Source organism: Gymnoscopelus microlampas (genome assembly GCF_963454915.1).
Source record: "Gymnoscopelus microlampas genome assembly, chromosome: 21".
NCBI classification, from domain to species: Eukaryota; Metazoa; Chordata; class Actinopteri; order Myctophiformes; family Myctophidae; genus Gymnoscopelus; species Gymnoscopelus microlampas.
In genome coordinates, this window is record NC_139958.1 from 18,160,537 (window position 1) to 18,175,347 (window position 14,811).

The 14,811-nt window shown below is 41.7% G+C and overlaps 1 protein-coding gene across 1 annotated transcript; it reads left to right on the plus strand.

The window, feature by feature from the left end:
- The first annotated feature begins 845 nt into the window (after positions 1-845).
- Positions 846-11,391, plus strand: LOC311038444 (uncharacterized protein). Its single transcript, XM_084047975.1, has 11 exons — positions 846-900; positions 2,599-5,048; positions 5,165-5,276; positions 5,644-5,763; positions 6,622-6,741; positions 7,046-7,090; positions 7,453-7,530; positions 8,586-8,699; positions 9,542-9,622; positions 9,932-10,000; positions 11,288-11,391. Exons 2-11 carry the CDS (start codon positions 2,658-2,660, stop codon positions 11,311-11,313), a joined length of 3,156 nt encoding a protein of 1,051 aa, XP_083904101.1. The 5' UTR covers positions 846-900; positions 2,599-2,657; the 3' UTR covers positions 11,314-11,391.
- The last annotated feature ends 3,420 nt before the right edge of the window (positions 11,392-14,811 follow it).

A 14,811-nucleotide genomic window follows, 5' to 3' on the forward strand; every position in this document is an offset into this window, starting at 1 on the left:
GGACTCCATTTATATACGTACATTCATGATGCATTTAATATGCACTTTGGTCACATTAATTGTATTATGCAGATTAGTCATATATTATGCACTTAATGCCTCTCCTCTCTTTTTATGAGTTGACTATCTTTTAACTGCAATGAACCCACCTTGTAATGTGATTCTGATTCTGATACAGTGTATCTCTATCTCATACTATATCTATCTATATACATGTACATGTATGTGTACATTATCTATCTATCTATCTATCTATCTATCTATCTATCTATCTATCTATATATATATATATATATCAGGGGTCGGCAACCTTTTTGACATGAAGTGCAAAGTTTTTATTTTCTTGATAGTCAGTGTGCCATATCAACATTAAGTCCATAGGCTATACATAACCTTAATTTTAGAAATATTTCTTTCACATCAGGATGTAATGATCATTAGACTCAGAGCAATATCTCCCTCCCCAGTCAGTCAGAGTTAGGAGTTTGAATGAATGTAGAATGTTGTGCATTTAATTAATGTAATTTGTATATAGATGTGAGGGGACTTAATTTAACTGACTAAACTTTTTATTTTGAATATTTAATTTTAAAAGAAAAACCTCTCTCTCACACTTATGCCAGTGTGACAGACTGCCAGTGATCACCCTCCCCTGTGCCACTGGTGGCACCCGTGCCTAAGGTTGCCTACCCCTGCTATGTGATCTCCTATTTCACACTCCAGTCCAGTTGGTGGCGGTATTGCGGGTCTAAGCTACCAACGAAGAAGACTTCTTCTACCCTGTGATTGGTTGCTTTCTATCCATCCAATGAGGAGCAGCAGATTTAAACAGAGAGAGAGGAGGGCTCGGCTCCTTGAGCTCAGCTGTGTCTGTCGTCTATGCGATTCTGGTGTGTTTGGGTAAGTGTTCTGAACTCTCTCTAAATCCATACTATAACCTATCCAACAACACTTCTATGATGTATCAGTAATGTGTTTTTTATGACCGAGAGACCAACACATCCATTAGCCTCCGTCAGTAACATAATTTGTTTGTTTTCGTGACATGTAGCTACCGAGTTAACATTAGCTTCTAGACACGTAGTGCCATAAATCTTTGCAACTGCCTTGAATATATATGAAAAACAACAACCTGGCAGGCAGTAAAACTATACCGTTTGTTGTGCAACAGCTTTAGCTGTTAGCTTAGCTGCTAAATGGTATAGCCCTGTTAACGGTAGCCCTGAAACATGACTGTCATATCATGACCGTCATGGATGAACTTCGACCTGGTGTTTACACTTTCTCCATTTACAACCCGTACACCTACATAAATGTTCAGATTTCAAATATTAAGTGCTTACCCCATGGCCACGGATGTTACAATTTTGTTCGGGCACTCAGAAGTACCCGTATATTTATTATTGTTCAATAAAAATCATTTTAATCCGATCCTTGGCCATTTTCTCCATATGCCTTCAACTACGCGACCTTATCGGTAGGGAGGTGTATTGCACCCTGATGCATGATAACTCTTATGAGAAAATGTCCACCAGTCTGATTAAAGTGCTTTTCATTGAACAATACGGAAAATACGGGTACTTATACCCACCCGAAGTGAATTGTAACATCTGTGGCCATGGTTACGTGCTTTATATTTTAAATTTGAACGTTTATGTAGAGGTACGGGCCAAAAAGGGAGACAGTGTAAACATTATTTTGAAGATCATCCATGACGGTCGTGACAGACGTGTGATCCATGGCTATGTTGACGGCGACTTCCGGGTCCTGGCTTTTTTGTCCACATTTGATTACCCTGGATTGTATCCTCGGACGATTTTTTTTGTTTATAGATTCTGATATTTGTACCAATATCCATTGGAAGCGTGTGTCATGGCCCTACATCCCCATAACATGTACAAGTGCTTGCTTACCAGTCAAACAGACTGCTTGTGTTGTGAAATATTCCATTTGTTTTGTTTTTTCCAGGCAAGCGGGAATTGTTTGCTCTGGTCCTTCTAATGCTATGGACCAGAGCTAGGGAATTGTGAAAGCTAGATTTAGATCATGCATTTGATTTTTCATGTTTAGTCATCAGCCAAAAAAATAATAATTCAGTCCCATATTGGCCTTTTTTCTCTACTCCATCTATCAGCTGCATGTAGCTGCTAATATTAAATTCAATATGCAAATGCTGGCGTACATCTATAAATCACCCTTACGGTTACATGATGTAGGCTGAATAAAGGCTTGTGTGTGTGTGGAGCTGTCATAATGTAGTGTAGGATTTTTTAGTGCAAAAATGTTCAGTTCCAACTTATACCTGCATATCAATATTTGCAAGATAGGGAAAGCCCTTGTGTAAAACAGTCTATACCTTTCCAGATTTTTGTGATGATTCTATTCTAACTATCCCTAATTATTTATACTTCACCTTGTAGTTAACATTACTATAACCCAGTGGCAAAACTACAGTTTGAAATTGGAGGTAGACAAGGATCAAAAGGCTATACAAAGGTAGCCTTGTTAAAGTTACTCATTGATTGGTCTAAAAAGCTTTGCTGTTGTCTATAAAGAAGAAACGGTCTTTACAAATAATCTTTTAATCTACATTCACAGGAGGCTGCAGATAAAGACTGGAAAATAAGACGTCACGTCCCTTTCTGAAAGAAGCAAAAATGGATGAAGGCCGTGAAAACATTCCTCCCACAGAATGTCCTTCGCCACACCGTGATGGGGTCCCCCGATGTGTAGAGGCTAACCCACTCCCTGAGGCCTTCCACTTCACTACCCCAGCTCAGTATAGCCGCAATGGTGGAGTCAAATCAAAATCACAGACCCCCTGTTTGCTACCCGATATCACCCCAGTTTCACGATACCTACTTTCGAGACGGAGAGTTCTGACCAATAGCAATAGCCCTTGTCCTGACTTTGTTTCTATAAGGGATGAGACTTTGCCACAAGTCTCATTTGATGTGTCCACCATAGAGGGTGTGGCGGATGGAACTGCGATCAGCAGCCCTGTTTTCAATCAAGATGGTGCTGCAGCACAGGCTATTGGTTCATGCAGTCATCTCGAGAACATTACCGTGTCTTTGGAGAACACCATGGAGAGTCCAGCCAAGCTCACTAACCAGACTACTACTATCTCTATAAATGACACATTTGATGACCACCCACCTGGCCCCTCAAAGTGTAATAACGTGACAGCTGATGCAGACCCTACTGGCAAAATGGTTGCTCTGCAGAACACCTTTGATGCAGTGACAGATGCTGAAGCTGACCCTGCTGAAGGGGCAGTCTCTGAATCGGAGGCTCGAGGCAGTACCTTTGAAACTGAATCTGTTTCTGCACTCTGCAGCACACATTCTTTGTTTGAAAGCCGTACGAGTGTTAGCCCTCAGAACACCATTGATATGGACAGTTCAACCAGTCTCCCTAACCAGACTACTACCAGCCCTACGAGAGTTAACCCACAGAACACCTTTAACATGGACAGTTCAACCAGTCTCCCTAACCAGACCACTACCAGCCCTATCGGTGTTAACCCACAGAACACATTTGACAGTAGCGGTTCAACTAGGCCTATGAGAGTTAACCCACAGAACACTTTTGACATTAGCGGTTCAACTAGGCCTGTGAGAGTTAACCCACAGAACACCTTTGACATGGACAGTTCAGCAATGCCAACTAACCAGACCACTAGCCCTGAAAACGACACATTTGATGTCCACCCACCTGGCCCTGCAAAATGTAAAGATACAACAGTTGATGCAGAACTTAACGCCAAAATGGTTGATCTGCACATGACTTTTGATGAGGAGCAGGTTGTAGTGGCAGACTGTGAGGAAAATGAGCCAGTTGTGGTGGCAGTCTCTCAAGATGAGCTGGGTGTAGTGTCAGTCTCTAAAGATGAACCCGGTGTAGTGGCAGTGTCTGAAGATGAGGTCGGTATAGTGGCAGTGTCTGAAGATGAGCCGGTTGTAGTGGCAGTCTCTGAAGATGAGCCCGGTGTAGTGGCGGTCTCTGAAGCTGAGCCGGTTGTAGTGGCAGTGTCTGAAGATGAGCCGGTTGTAGTGGCAGTGTCTGAAGATGAGCCCGGTGTAGTGGCAGTCTCTGAAGCTGAGCCGGTTGTAGTGGCAGTCTCTGAATATGAGCCGGGTGTAGTTGCAGTGTCTGAAGATGAGGTCGTTGTAGTGGCGGTCTCTGAAGATGAGCCGGGTGTAGTTGTGGTCTCTGAAGCTGAGCAGGTTGTAGTGGCAGTCACTGAAGATGAGCCGGGTGTAGTTGCGGTCGCTGAAGATGAGCCAGGTGTAGTGGCGGTCTCTGAAGCCGAGCTGGGTGTGGTGGCGCTCTCTCAAGCCGAGCTGGGTGTGGTGGCGCTCTCTGAAGCTGAGCCGGATGTAGTGGCATCTTCAGAGAATGCCACTACATCCGGCTCAGCTTCAGAGACTGATTCAGGTCAAGTGGGGGTCTCTCAAGCTGAGTCAGGTGTAGTGGTGGTCTCTCAAGCTGAGTCGGGTGTAGTGCCAGTCTCTGTAGCTGAGCCTGTTGTAAGGGCAGTCTCTGAAGCTGAAACTGAGGACGTGGCAGTTACTGGACCTGGTAACAGTAAGGACAATTCACAGTCAAGCACTTTAAAGATGGATGGATTATCTGACAGCCCGGCTCTTGTATTGTATTCATCTAATGAAGCTTGCAATAATTATCTGGATGACTCTTTAGAATTGAGGCAAGAATTTCCCGCAAATCTAAAATCTACACCCATGCCTCACTCCCACCCAACTGAAACCGTATGGGATAAAGCCTCTGTGGTGCCACGGAAACTTTATCAGTCACACTCACAGTTTGTTCCCCCAACAAACACTGTTGAGTCGGACTCGCAGTTTGTTCCCCCAACAAACCTTGTGAGTGACCGGAAGATGTTCATGAACCCGAACAACCCCAGAGTTAAACACCTGCTGCCTCCTTCAGTCTCAATGATTCCTGGTGGCAATTCAAAGAAACACACTGGCCTACCTATGATGAGGAGGGCCCAGACTGACGGTACTGCTGCTCTCCCCAAGGAGGTATGAGTGGAATGTTTAATCTCTCCTTTGATCTGGCTATAGATAAAGTGTACACACAAAAAACACCTGGCCCTTAAAATGTGTGCTTTTTGTCTCCTTAACGCTGACTACCTCAGGCCACGGGAATCCCCAGGTCCGTTGTCCCCGAAGCCAAAGGAATTCCTAAGGCCATAGGAATCCCCAAAGCCATGGAAACCCCCAAGACCATGGTCACACGTAGCGACACAGGTAAGAATTACTTAATATTCAATTTAGTTCTGTGCTTTGAAAAAAAAGTGTTTTGACGGGCATAGCAGTAGTTTGTATCCACTATGTCCCAAATCTCAGTCAAATAGTAAATTTAGCGTGTTCACACAATCATGGTTATTTGTTTTGCTAATGTTAATGTTGAGATGGCATGTCAGATGTTGGATTTACCTGGTATCCTTAGTTTCTTTGAAACACCACATTGTTCTCTTTGCACTGCTACTTGACCGTTGTTTACCCTGTTGTTGGTCGACCAGGGTTCATACCATTTATTCTGAGTTTGCACTTGCAAAATGCCTAAACTGGAATTGATCCATCTCCTCCATCTTCCCATTTGGGCCTTCTGTAGGAGCTGTGCTACCTGGGGCTGGTTTAAGGAAACGTCAGGGCGGTGGTCTACCTTTACCCACTCAGAGAGCCATGCCAGCTCTCAGACCCCCTTTGACAAGAAGCATGGCAGGATTGGCAGGTACACAATATCTAAAACACCATGCAATATCTAGTCTCATTTCACAATATTGATATAATGTATATCTATATATCAGTGGTTCTCAACCTTTTCAGGCTGTGACCCCAATAAATAATCACATTTGAACTGGGGACCCCCCTCCCTAACAAGCACTTGGAATTGTACGAGTTGGGGCATTACATTTAGTTTGACTCACTCTGTTCCACAGATAAATATTGTGAAAATAGCCAATCTACAAATTGCGAGGCGTGAGTTTGGAGATCAGATTATATCAATAGTAGATTATATTATTTGGCCAATATTTGACAATTTTTTTAAGTATAGTGTTGATTACTTTTGATGTCGTAATGGTCTTTTTTTTCTTTCATTTTGGGGTATTAAAATTCCTTAAATTGTCTCTTTACTGTCATCTGGGGACCCCCCAAAATCATGTGAGGATCCCCTTGGGGGTCCCGACCCACATGTTGAGAACCACTCGTATAGCTATATTGGCCAGCACGAACACTCACCCATTCCTGTCTGTTTATGATGTTCTTTTTCAAGGACAATATTGCAATAATATAATTTCTAGCTACAATTGTGTGAGTGGTGTTCAAAAATGTACACTTTCTAAGAATATTTTACACACAGCTGTTATGGCTTGTTGGAATGTTCCACGTTTTTGTGGGATGTTCCATCAAACCTCTTCACTTTAAGCTTCATTTTGATTTTTGAGAACGGGAAAAATAAATTGCGCCGGTCTTTGTCTGGTCAGAATTCTCACTGAGTTCTGTAAACAGTGAATTATATGGTCTGTGGGGTCACCTTTCTTCATGTTGTCTCTAAATCCAGCGTATTTGCTTTTTTCTCCATCTAAAGTTCACACAAATGCAGCCCCTGCCGTCCCATTATTGAGGATTGGCCAGCCACCAAACAGGAGGGACTTGAGGAGTGGCTCCTCAAGTGGGGAGGCTGCTTTGTTAGCAAAAAAGAAGATTGGTAAATAAAGTATTTTGTTAAAAGTCTCATGAATTGTTCCAGTCTGGTAGAGCTTTAGTTCTGGCATTGAACACCCTTCCAACTCATGTGTCAAGAATCTTAGTGACTATTATAATTAACCACTAAAACCCTATATACTTTGTTCACCTGGATCCCCCAATGATCCCTATTTGGTCGCCTCCTTTTGTGCCTCTAAATAAAATCTCTTTGCCCACAATAGCCAAGCTACTTAGCTTATCACATGCTCAGATGAATAGGGTTCATGAGCTTAACCCTACTTCATTTCTGTCCCTGTGATTTTTAGATGTTCCGGTGCCCTCTTCTAGTGCTGCAGGGCCTTCCCAGACAGGTAGGAGGCGCTGGAGGTCTAAAGTCTGTGTCATCATACCTCATCAATTACAGCTTCATTTTGAGCTCTTGGAACATAGAAAAGTTGTGATATCACAGAGACGGCAAAATGTGGAAAGGTGCCGTCATTGGTGGTGCAGAACCCAATGACCATTTTCCCAATTAAGCCCTATTTCAAAAATGGCTGATCTACAACCTCACATAACATTTTGCTTAGCCGGACATGGACCAATTAGGCATGTCGGGATCAGAATGGTTAACGTTTTTAATTAAGTTTCAGAATTAAATCAGTGGGAGACCAGGGGGCCTTTTTGTCCATGTTTTCTTTTAAATCCTGCATATTTGCTTTTTCCTTGCCTTCAGTGAAGACTGGCCAATCACAAACCCTGAAGAGGCCTGGCGGCAGACTGGCTTTGCCTGGAGCAAAACAGAAGAAAATTGGTAAATAAAGGGTTTGTTTAAAGTTTCAAATTAGGGTCCTAGGGATAAAGTTCCTGCCCGCCACTGCAGAGACTAGGGGTTTTAATCCACGGTTGCATGGGCTTTAACAAACCCAATTGGCTGTGTTTGTGGGGAGGAATGATACGAGAAATTAATAACTTGGAATTGGCATAATGACTACATTGCTAAAACGCAACAATTTATGAGAACTTTTTCAGAGGTTTGTCTGCTATTTAACACCCTTCCACCTCATGCCTGAAGCATCTTAGAGGTTCTATTATAGCAACCTAAAATGTTGCACTCAAAACACAGCCATGTATAGCTAATGCTGTGGACCATGTGACTCAGTCCAGCTTGAGGCCTGAAGCCACCTATAGCCAATCAGAAAGTGCAGTCTTCGTGACTGGTTCCTGTTAAAATGGACTAATGTCACAAACTGATTTAGCCAAGGATGGAACTGGCATGCTAGAAACAAAAGAAAAGGTATTCTGCCAGGCTAGACATATCAGGTTATGGAGGGTTGTCCCAGATTCTACTTTACTGCATAGGTACTCAGGTACTCGGCTACTTGCCTTATTTTTCTAGAACAGCGGTTCTCAAACTATGGGTCGCACCGTGGAAAGGGGGCAGGTGGGCATTGGCAACTGAAGCTGAGTTTTTATAAAAGCGAAAAAGTGTGGTCACGTCCGATGTCTTAGAGGACGTTGAAGACGGCCACTCACGCCTTGATTCATCCAGCTCCAACCGACGACGCATACGCCCTTGATGAGGCACAGCCAGCAACAGATTTTGCTGCCCATAAATGATACAGTAATAATGGCAGCCAGAATTGTATTCAATAGTAATGAGCGCGTGGCTCTTAAAAGAGCTGTTTTGGATGTTTTTGTAACTGACGGTTGGACCCTTCTACTGCCATTTGGCTCCATGCATTTGTACACTCTCAGAGTTAAGTTAACAGCAGTAAATTAACGCTTGAGTGTCCCTGTGTATCTATCTGCCTGCACAACAAAAAAGCTGCTTGAGCTTAACTTTTCCTTCTCTCCCTGGGCTATTAGATGATCCAGTGCTGCCTAAAACCTCCTCAGCTCCATCTCAGCCAGGAAGGGCAGCTAGTAGAGGCCTGCAGCCACCTACAGCCAACCAGAGAGCGCCGCCTCCCAAAGTCCAAGGTGAGTTGGTAGTGTGACTGGTTCCTGAAGTGTTAATCTAGACTTTTACATTTCAAGGTCTCCCCTGAACTCTGACCGTATACAAATGGACCCGGCATGGAGTCTTCCTTTTACTAGCATTTCAATGCCTGCATCAACAGAATATGTCAAAAACATAATCAGTTAGACCATTTGTTATTCAATGTTAATGGCGAACCGGCATTCTTCACTGATGTCTACTCTGGAGCATTTTAGATGAAGTTAAACTTGTTAATTTTTAGCACAAGCCCCCCCCCCCCCCCCCCCCACAGACAGGTGTCCCTGCACAGGGACAAATGTCAACAAACGGTGGCACAAAACCAAAATACAGCTAGAGGGATGTCTTCCTGCAGGGAAACACTAGCCTGGCACTCAGCCTGAATTTTCATTTTGTTTGACTGTCACCAGAACATTTTTATTTATTTTTATGGCCGTGGCTTGTGATTCAGGGGCTGGAGTCAGGCTAGGGAAACGCACCAGCACAATAGTATAGTGGCTGATAGCGAAAATGATGGCTTGTTTTTTTATTTATTTTTAAATAAAATGGGCTAATAGTTACAGTTAACCTTTAACTAGCTGAAGTCAGGGTTGTGCTTTTCGTTCTGAAATGTATATCCATTTTGTATTATGTAATTCTCTTTTTTTGCAGCAAATCGATATTTTGATTACACATTTTCTAGAAATATCAGTTTTTCCTCCAGAAGGCCTTTATTGACGTCTAACGTCCTCATTTATACTTTTCATATTTCAAGTCTTCTTCTTTTGTTCACATCTAGTCAAATCTTTCTGCAGAGGACTCATACAAGTGTCAAATGTTTTTGCAGACTGCGCCGTAGCCCAGAGACAACTGGGAGAGGCTCAGCAAGAAATCGCAGAGTGTCTAGGTGAAATTGGAAGGCTTCCAGGTATGGTTTAAATTAAAACAATGACAATACTTAAGTGTTGAAAGTATCCCTGTCTTTTCCCTTACGATTCGCTTGCAAATTCGCTTTTTTTTTCTTTTTCTCTTTTGCTGCGGTTTTGGGAAATTATACCAGCCAAATCTAGCAGCAAATAATGGAAGCCTAAACCTGTTCTGATTCAAATCATTTTTCTGCAGAAGACCTTTATTGACATCTAACAGCCACATTTATCGTTTCAGAGTCTTGTTTTATTCACATCTAGTCAAATCTTTCTGCAGAGGACTCATAAAAGTGTCATAAATGTTTTTGCAGACTGTGCCAACTGCGCTGTAGTCCAGAGACAACTGGAAGAGGCTCGGCAAGAAATCAGACGGCTACGAGGTATGGTTTGTAGCAATTATTCTAATGAATAAAATCACAAATTTGGTTTGCAACTCACTGGTTTAAAGTAGAGATCCTGCCAAATTTTTAAATATTCGTGGCGGTCTCCCAAAATATTGGATGGTTCATTTATAGCCAAAATGAAGGCTAATATGTACAGTAAATTGCCATTAATTTATTGTTCACACTGTCTGCTATTTGATATTACAGTAGTATAAACTGTAGCCTAAAGTAGAAGAGCTCTTCTCGCACAACAGCAGTCCCAGGCCCTCAACATGTGGTAGCTCCGCATCTCTTGTCCCTAAATTCGATTATACTTTGTTGTATGACGGTGTTGCACGCAGAGCGCAAGCCCATGCGTATGCAACACAGTGTGGGCTTGTAGGTCAGCTGTGTTTGCTGCGTGACACAAAGCGAAAACAGAGGCACTAGTTGAGCCATCTCGCCAAGAACGCACAGACTGTAGCAGTGATTTCAAAGCACTGCAATGGGTCACAGACGAGAGCAGAGAGTGATGCACAGAATAGTTGAAAGATCTTCCCCAGGGCAGTAGAATATTAAAATTTGATTTTGATCAGTTTCTGGCATCCCTAGTTTAAAGCACAAGACATGCGCTTTAAAGTACATGTCTTGTGCTTTAAATTGGACTACGGTAATTACTTCATGACATGGTAACCTCACAACCCAAACCTCTTCTGGTTCTGTTTACTTACTAGTGACATGATGGCAGAATTGCATGCTCATTTAAGCAATAACTCTCAACAGGCCATTACATCTCGGCTAAGGGGTTTGTCTTAAGTGAGTTATTGCTTTTATAAAACGTTGAACAAATATGGCAATTTGAAAATCTGCAACACAAAATTAAAACGGTTTTAATGTCATTACAAGAAAAAAGACTTTTGTAATTTTTATTCATTATTTTATGCCCTCATCCGTTCATTTTTGAGTGCTCAGGTCTTTTCTTTTTCAAGTCATGGTTCCCGTTGATCCTATAAGCGCCAATCTGCATTTTTAATTTCTTTTTTTATCGCCATTGATCACCTGATTGATATTTCTCTTAAAAATAAAATGAATTTAGATGTTCTTTAATTTGGCCTAAATCTTGGCTCTGGCTTTCGTTCTTTAGAAATCTCATTATTTAATATAAAACTATTCTGTTTTATTTAATTCCCAAATACTGCCACCTAAATTGCCCTGGGAATATGCCATAAGTATTCTGCATTCATAGAAGGTATATGCACTGATCTCATGTGTAAATGTTTTAATTGTTTTTTCTTTATCTTTCAGACTTACTCCAAAATGGAAAAGAATGAAGGCCAACTTTTTTTTATTTTTATTACTAGATTTAATTGTTTGTCCCAGAGTGTATTAATAAAGGACTTTATACTATACCTCTTTGAGTGCCACTTTATGCTATGGACTTCCTTTGTAAGTGAAATGGACAGTCGGTGCCTTTTTAATGATCTACATAATCCACACTTTTCTGCTATTGATGGGACAGCAGTACTTTGTCCTACTGAGTAACTACACACTATGGTTTATCCAAAGTGCTTTACAATCTGCATCACATTCTCACACAGTTAGAGGTTCAGTGTATTGCTCAGGGACACTTTGACACATACCCACAGGGAGCCGGGGATTCGAACTGGGAACCTTTTGATTACCAAGCGGCCATTCGGGGGTTTAAATACTTTTCCAAACGAAAATTGCAGATCCACAAGCTCGCAACACGTCAATCATGGTGTGACATGCTGTGAGCTTGTAGATCAAGCTATTTTTGATTTATTGTTTTTGAAAATGTTTGGCAATGTGTGGGTGCGTGTGCACACCGTGCTATAAACAGTAAACGGGAGCTTTACCACGTTGCAGAATGGTCACTCCAGGTCCTGCGTCCTTTAACCTTCCTGGGGTTTGGACCCGGCGGACCAGGTTCAGTGGACACGTAACATCTGCAGTTACAGCATCTGGAGGGATAGAACCAGTGGTGGAAAAAGTAATCAAATTCTTTACTTAAGTAAAAGTACCAATACTGCAATATAAAAAATACTCTGTTACAAGTAAAAGTCCAGAATTCAACTTTTACTTGAGTAAAAGTACAAAAGTATTGGCATCAAAATGTACTTTAAGTACCAAAAGTACAAAATATTTGAAAATAGCAGATCTACAAGCTCACACCGCGTTCACACCGTGAGCTTGTAGATCGGCTATTTTCGAATAGCCTAGGTACAAAGTAGAGCTAAAGTGGTTAATGTATGTTTCATTATATCACAATTTATATCTGCAATGTAACTAGAAACTAAAGTTTTCAAATAAATGTAGTGGAGTAGTACAATATTTGCCTCTGAGATGTAGTGGAGTAAAAGTATTGGAAATACTCAAGTAAAGTATAAATACCTCAAAATTGTACTTAAGTACAGTACTTAAGTAAATGTACTTAGTTACTTTACACCACTGGATAGAACGCACCGCAACAACAGTACCGAACATAAGTGTTCATTTGGAAATTACTTGATGTAACATTTATTCCCTATGGCCAATGTTTGGGTCGCGGACCGTTTTTACGGGTCGCGAGTAAATATATGAAAACAATATTTCAAAAGATTTAAAAACGAGTTTAAACAATTTTTCACCAATTAAAAATCATTCCAACTGTGTGTGTGTGTATATATATATGTATATATATATATATATATATATATATATATATATATATATATATATATATATTAAAAAAAACTCAGACGCCCTGTGATGGCTGAGAGACTAGGGTTTAGTTTAATGAACCTATCCCTTCCTTTTCAGACTCAGACGGTGTGCTTGTCCACGGGACTTGGGCACTCCCTTGCCTAGCAACTTGCTCAGGCGTGCCTCCCAAGCCTCCAGGCAACGCTGTCGGTGCAACTGCCTTCTTTTCAAGTGATTTAAAAAGTCGTGCATTTGTTGTAAAACCAAAGCGAGATGTCCAGCGAACCCAAAATTGCCACAGAATGCATAGATAAGCTCTTTTTAAACTGTCTTGTTTGTTTAGTGAGTAGTGACTTTACAATCGATGCAACTGATGCAACTCTGCTTACATTTTCTATCTAGAGCAGCGGTTCTCAAGTTGGAGTCCGGGGACCCCCAGGTGTCCCCAGCAAAATGTGTTAATATGGTGTCACAATCATTTTAACCACATTTTATACTTTTGCCACTCAAAAATACATACAATACATCCCCTCAAAAATAGCAGATATACAAGCTCACAGCGCGGCACAAAGTGACGCGCTGTGAGCTTGTACATATGCTATTTTTGAATATTGTTGAAAAATATTGAATAATTTTGAATTTTTTAACTGTCTTCTTGGAATCCTTGGCACAAAACGTTTTCAGATGGGGTTCCACGGCCAAATATATATCATTCTGGGGGTCCTTGGCACGAAAAAGAACTCCTGAACTAGAGGATAGGATACTGAATCTAGAATTGATCTCTTGTCTTCTCCCCCCCCCCCCCCCCCCTCAGGATGCCAGTTGATGCAGCCTTTTCCACTTCTTGTTCTTCCATCCAAAGTTGACCATGGCGCAATCTCAATTTGTTGAGTTTTGGTAAGTGCGCATATATGACTGAAAAGACCAATCTGAGCCCAGAATATAATCTGGCACGCTGGACAGCTCAGAGAGGGTGTAGAGCCCTGAGGAGCAGGCAGGCACACAGTTCCTTTCTTGGCTTTGCCCTGCTGCCTCATCAACATTGCACGGGAGCGTCCCCTGCCCTCACAGAGGACTGCTGCACCATCATGGATCTTTCTAATCTCCAGGCGGGTTGGTCTGCAGTGTTTCAGTTCCAAAGTAGCTACACAAGAACAACCACGGCTGTATTTTTTTTGTAGGTTTATTCATTTGTTCTGTGAAATTTTCTAATCTCCAGGCAGGTCGTCCGCAGTGTGTCGGGTCCAAAGTAGGGCTGCATTTTTTTTTAGATTTATTTGTTTTTTCTGTGAAATAAGGACTGTTTGAGGACTATAAACAGTCTTGGAGAAAGGATTTATTTTTTAATTCATACATTTATGTAGATAGGCCTGCTGTATATGCATTTATTTATTTCATTTTCTCCACAATTTAGTCATTGCCAATTCACCCTATGTGTACAGTCCCTGCTACTAACAGCCCCTACTGTTTGGTCTTGAGGTAGACAACCCCATGTCTCCAATGACACACATGGAGTCGTCAGCCGCTGGAGGAGTTTCACAGAGAGGCCGTAATCCATGTGGAGGAACACTGTATCCATCCCAGTCCATCAATATGTCGGACAAATGTGTCCGTGGTAAGACTTGTCCTTGTCCCTGGCAAATAATAGATTATGTTTTTACATAACATAATGTTCTTATTTTGATCACAAGACCCCATTACTGAATGTCAGTCTCCAGGTTTTATTCAGAACATGTATGGCACTGATTCACTATGACACTATGGCACATTAGGAGTTCACTAGTACAGTGGTTTCACAAACTTTTTTTTATTTTCAAGGACCACCATACTGTAACTCTGAGAGTCCCTGGCCTCCCTAGGTTGGCAGAGGGAAGGTAGTGCCCAGGATTACATAGACAATTGGCACTGGGTGTAAAAAATGGGGTTACAAAATCGTGGGATATTTTTTTTTTAGATAACTCTGAGAGTGTACGAATGGAACCAATTGGGTCCATTTGTACACTCAGCGTTACAGACCTGCAATGGTCATTCAGGGCTAGCTCTTTATGTGTTTCTGGTAATATTTTTGTCCCCTCATTTTCATGTCCATGGCAAAAATAGAATTCTGACAAGAATGTCCACCACAA

Coding starts and splice junctions, on each gene's coding strand:
- LOC311038444 (XM_084047975.1), top strand. CDS start 2,658: ATGGATGAAGGCCGTGAAAACATTCCTCCCACAGAATGTCCTTCGCCA. Junction 5,049..5,164: donor CTGCTGCTCTCCCCAAGGAG/GTATGAGTGGAA, acceptor TGACTACCTCAG/GCCACGGGAATCCCCAGGTC. Junction 5,764..6,621: donor AAGCATGGCAGGATTGGCAG/GTACACAATATC, acceptor CTCCATCTAAAG/TTCACACAAATGCAGCCCCT.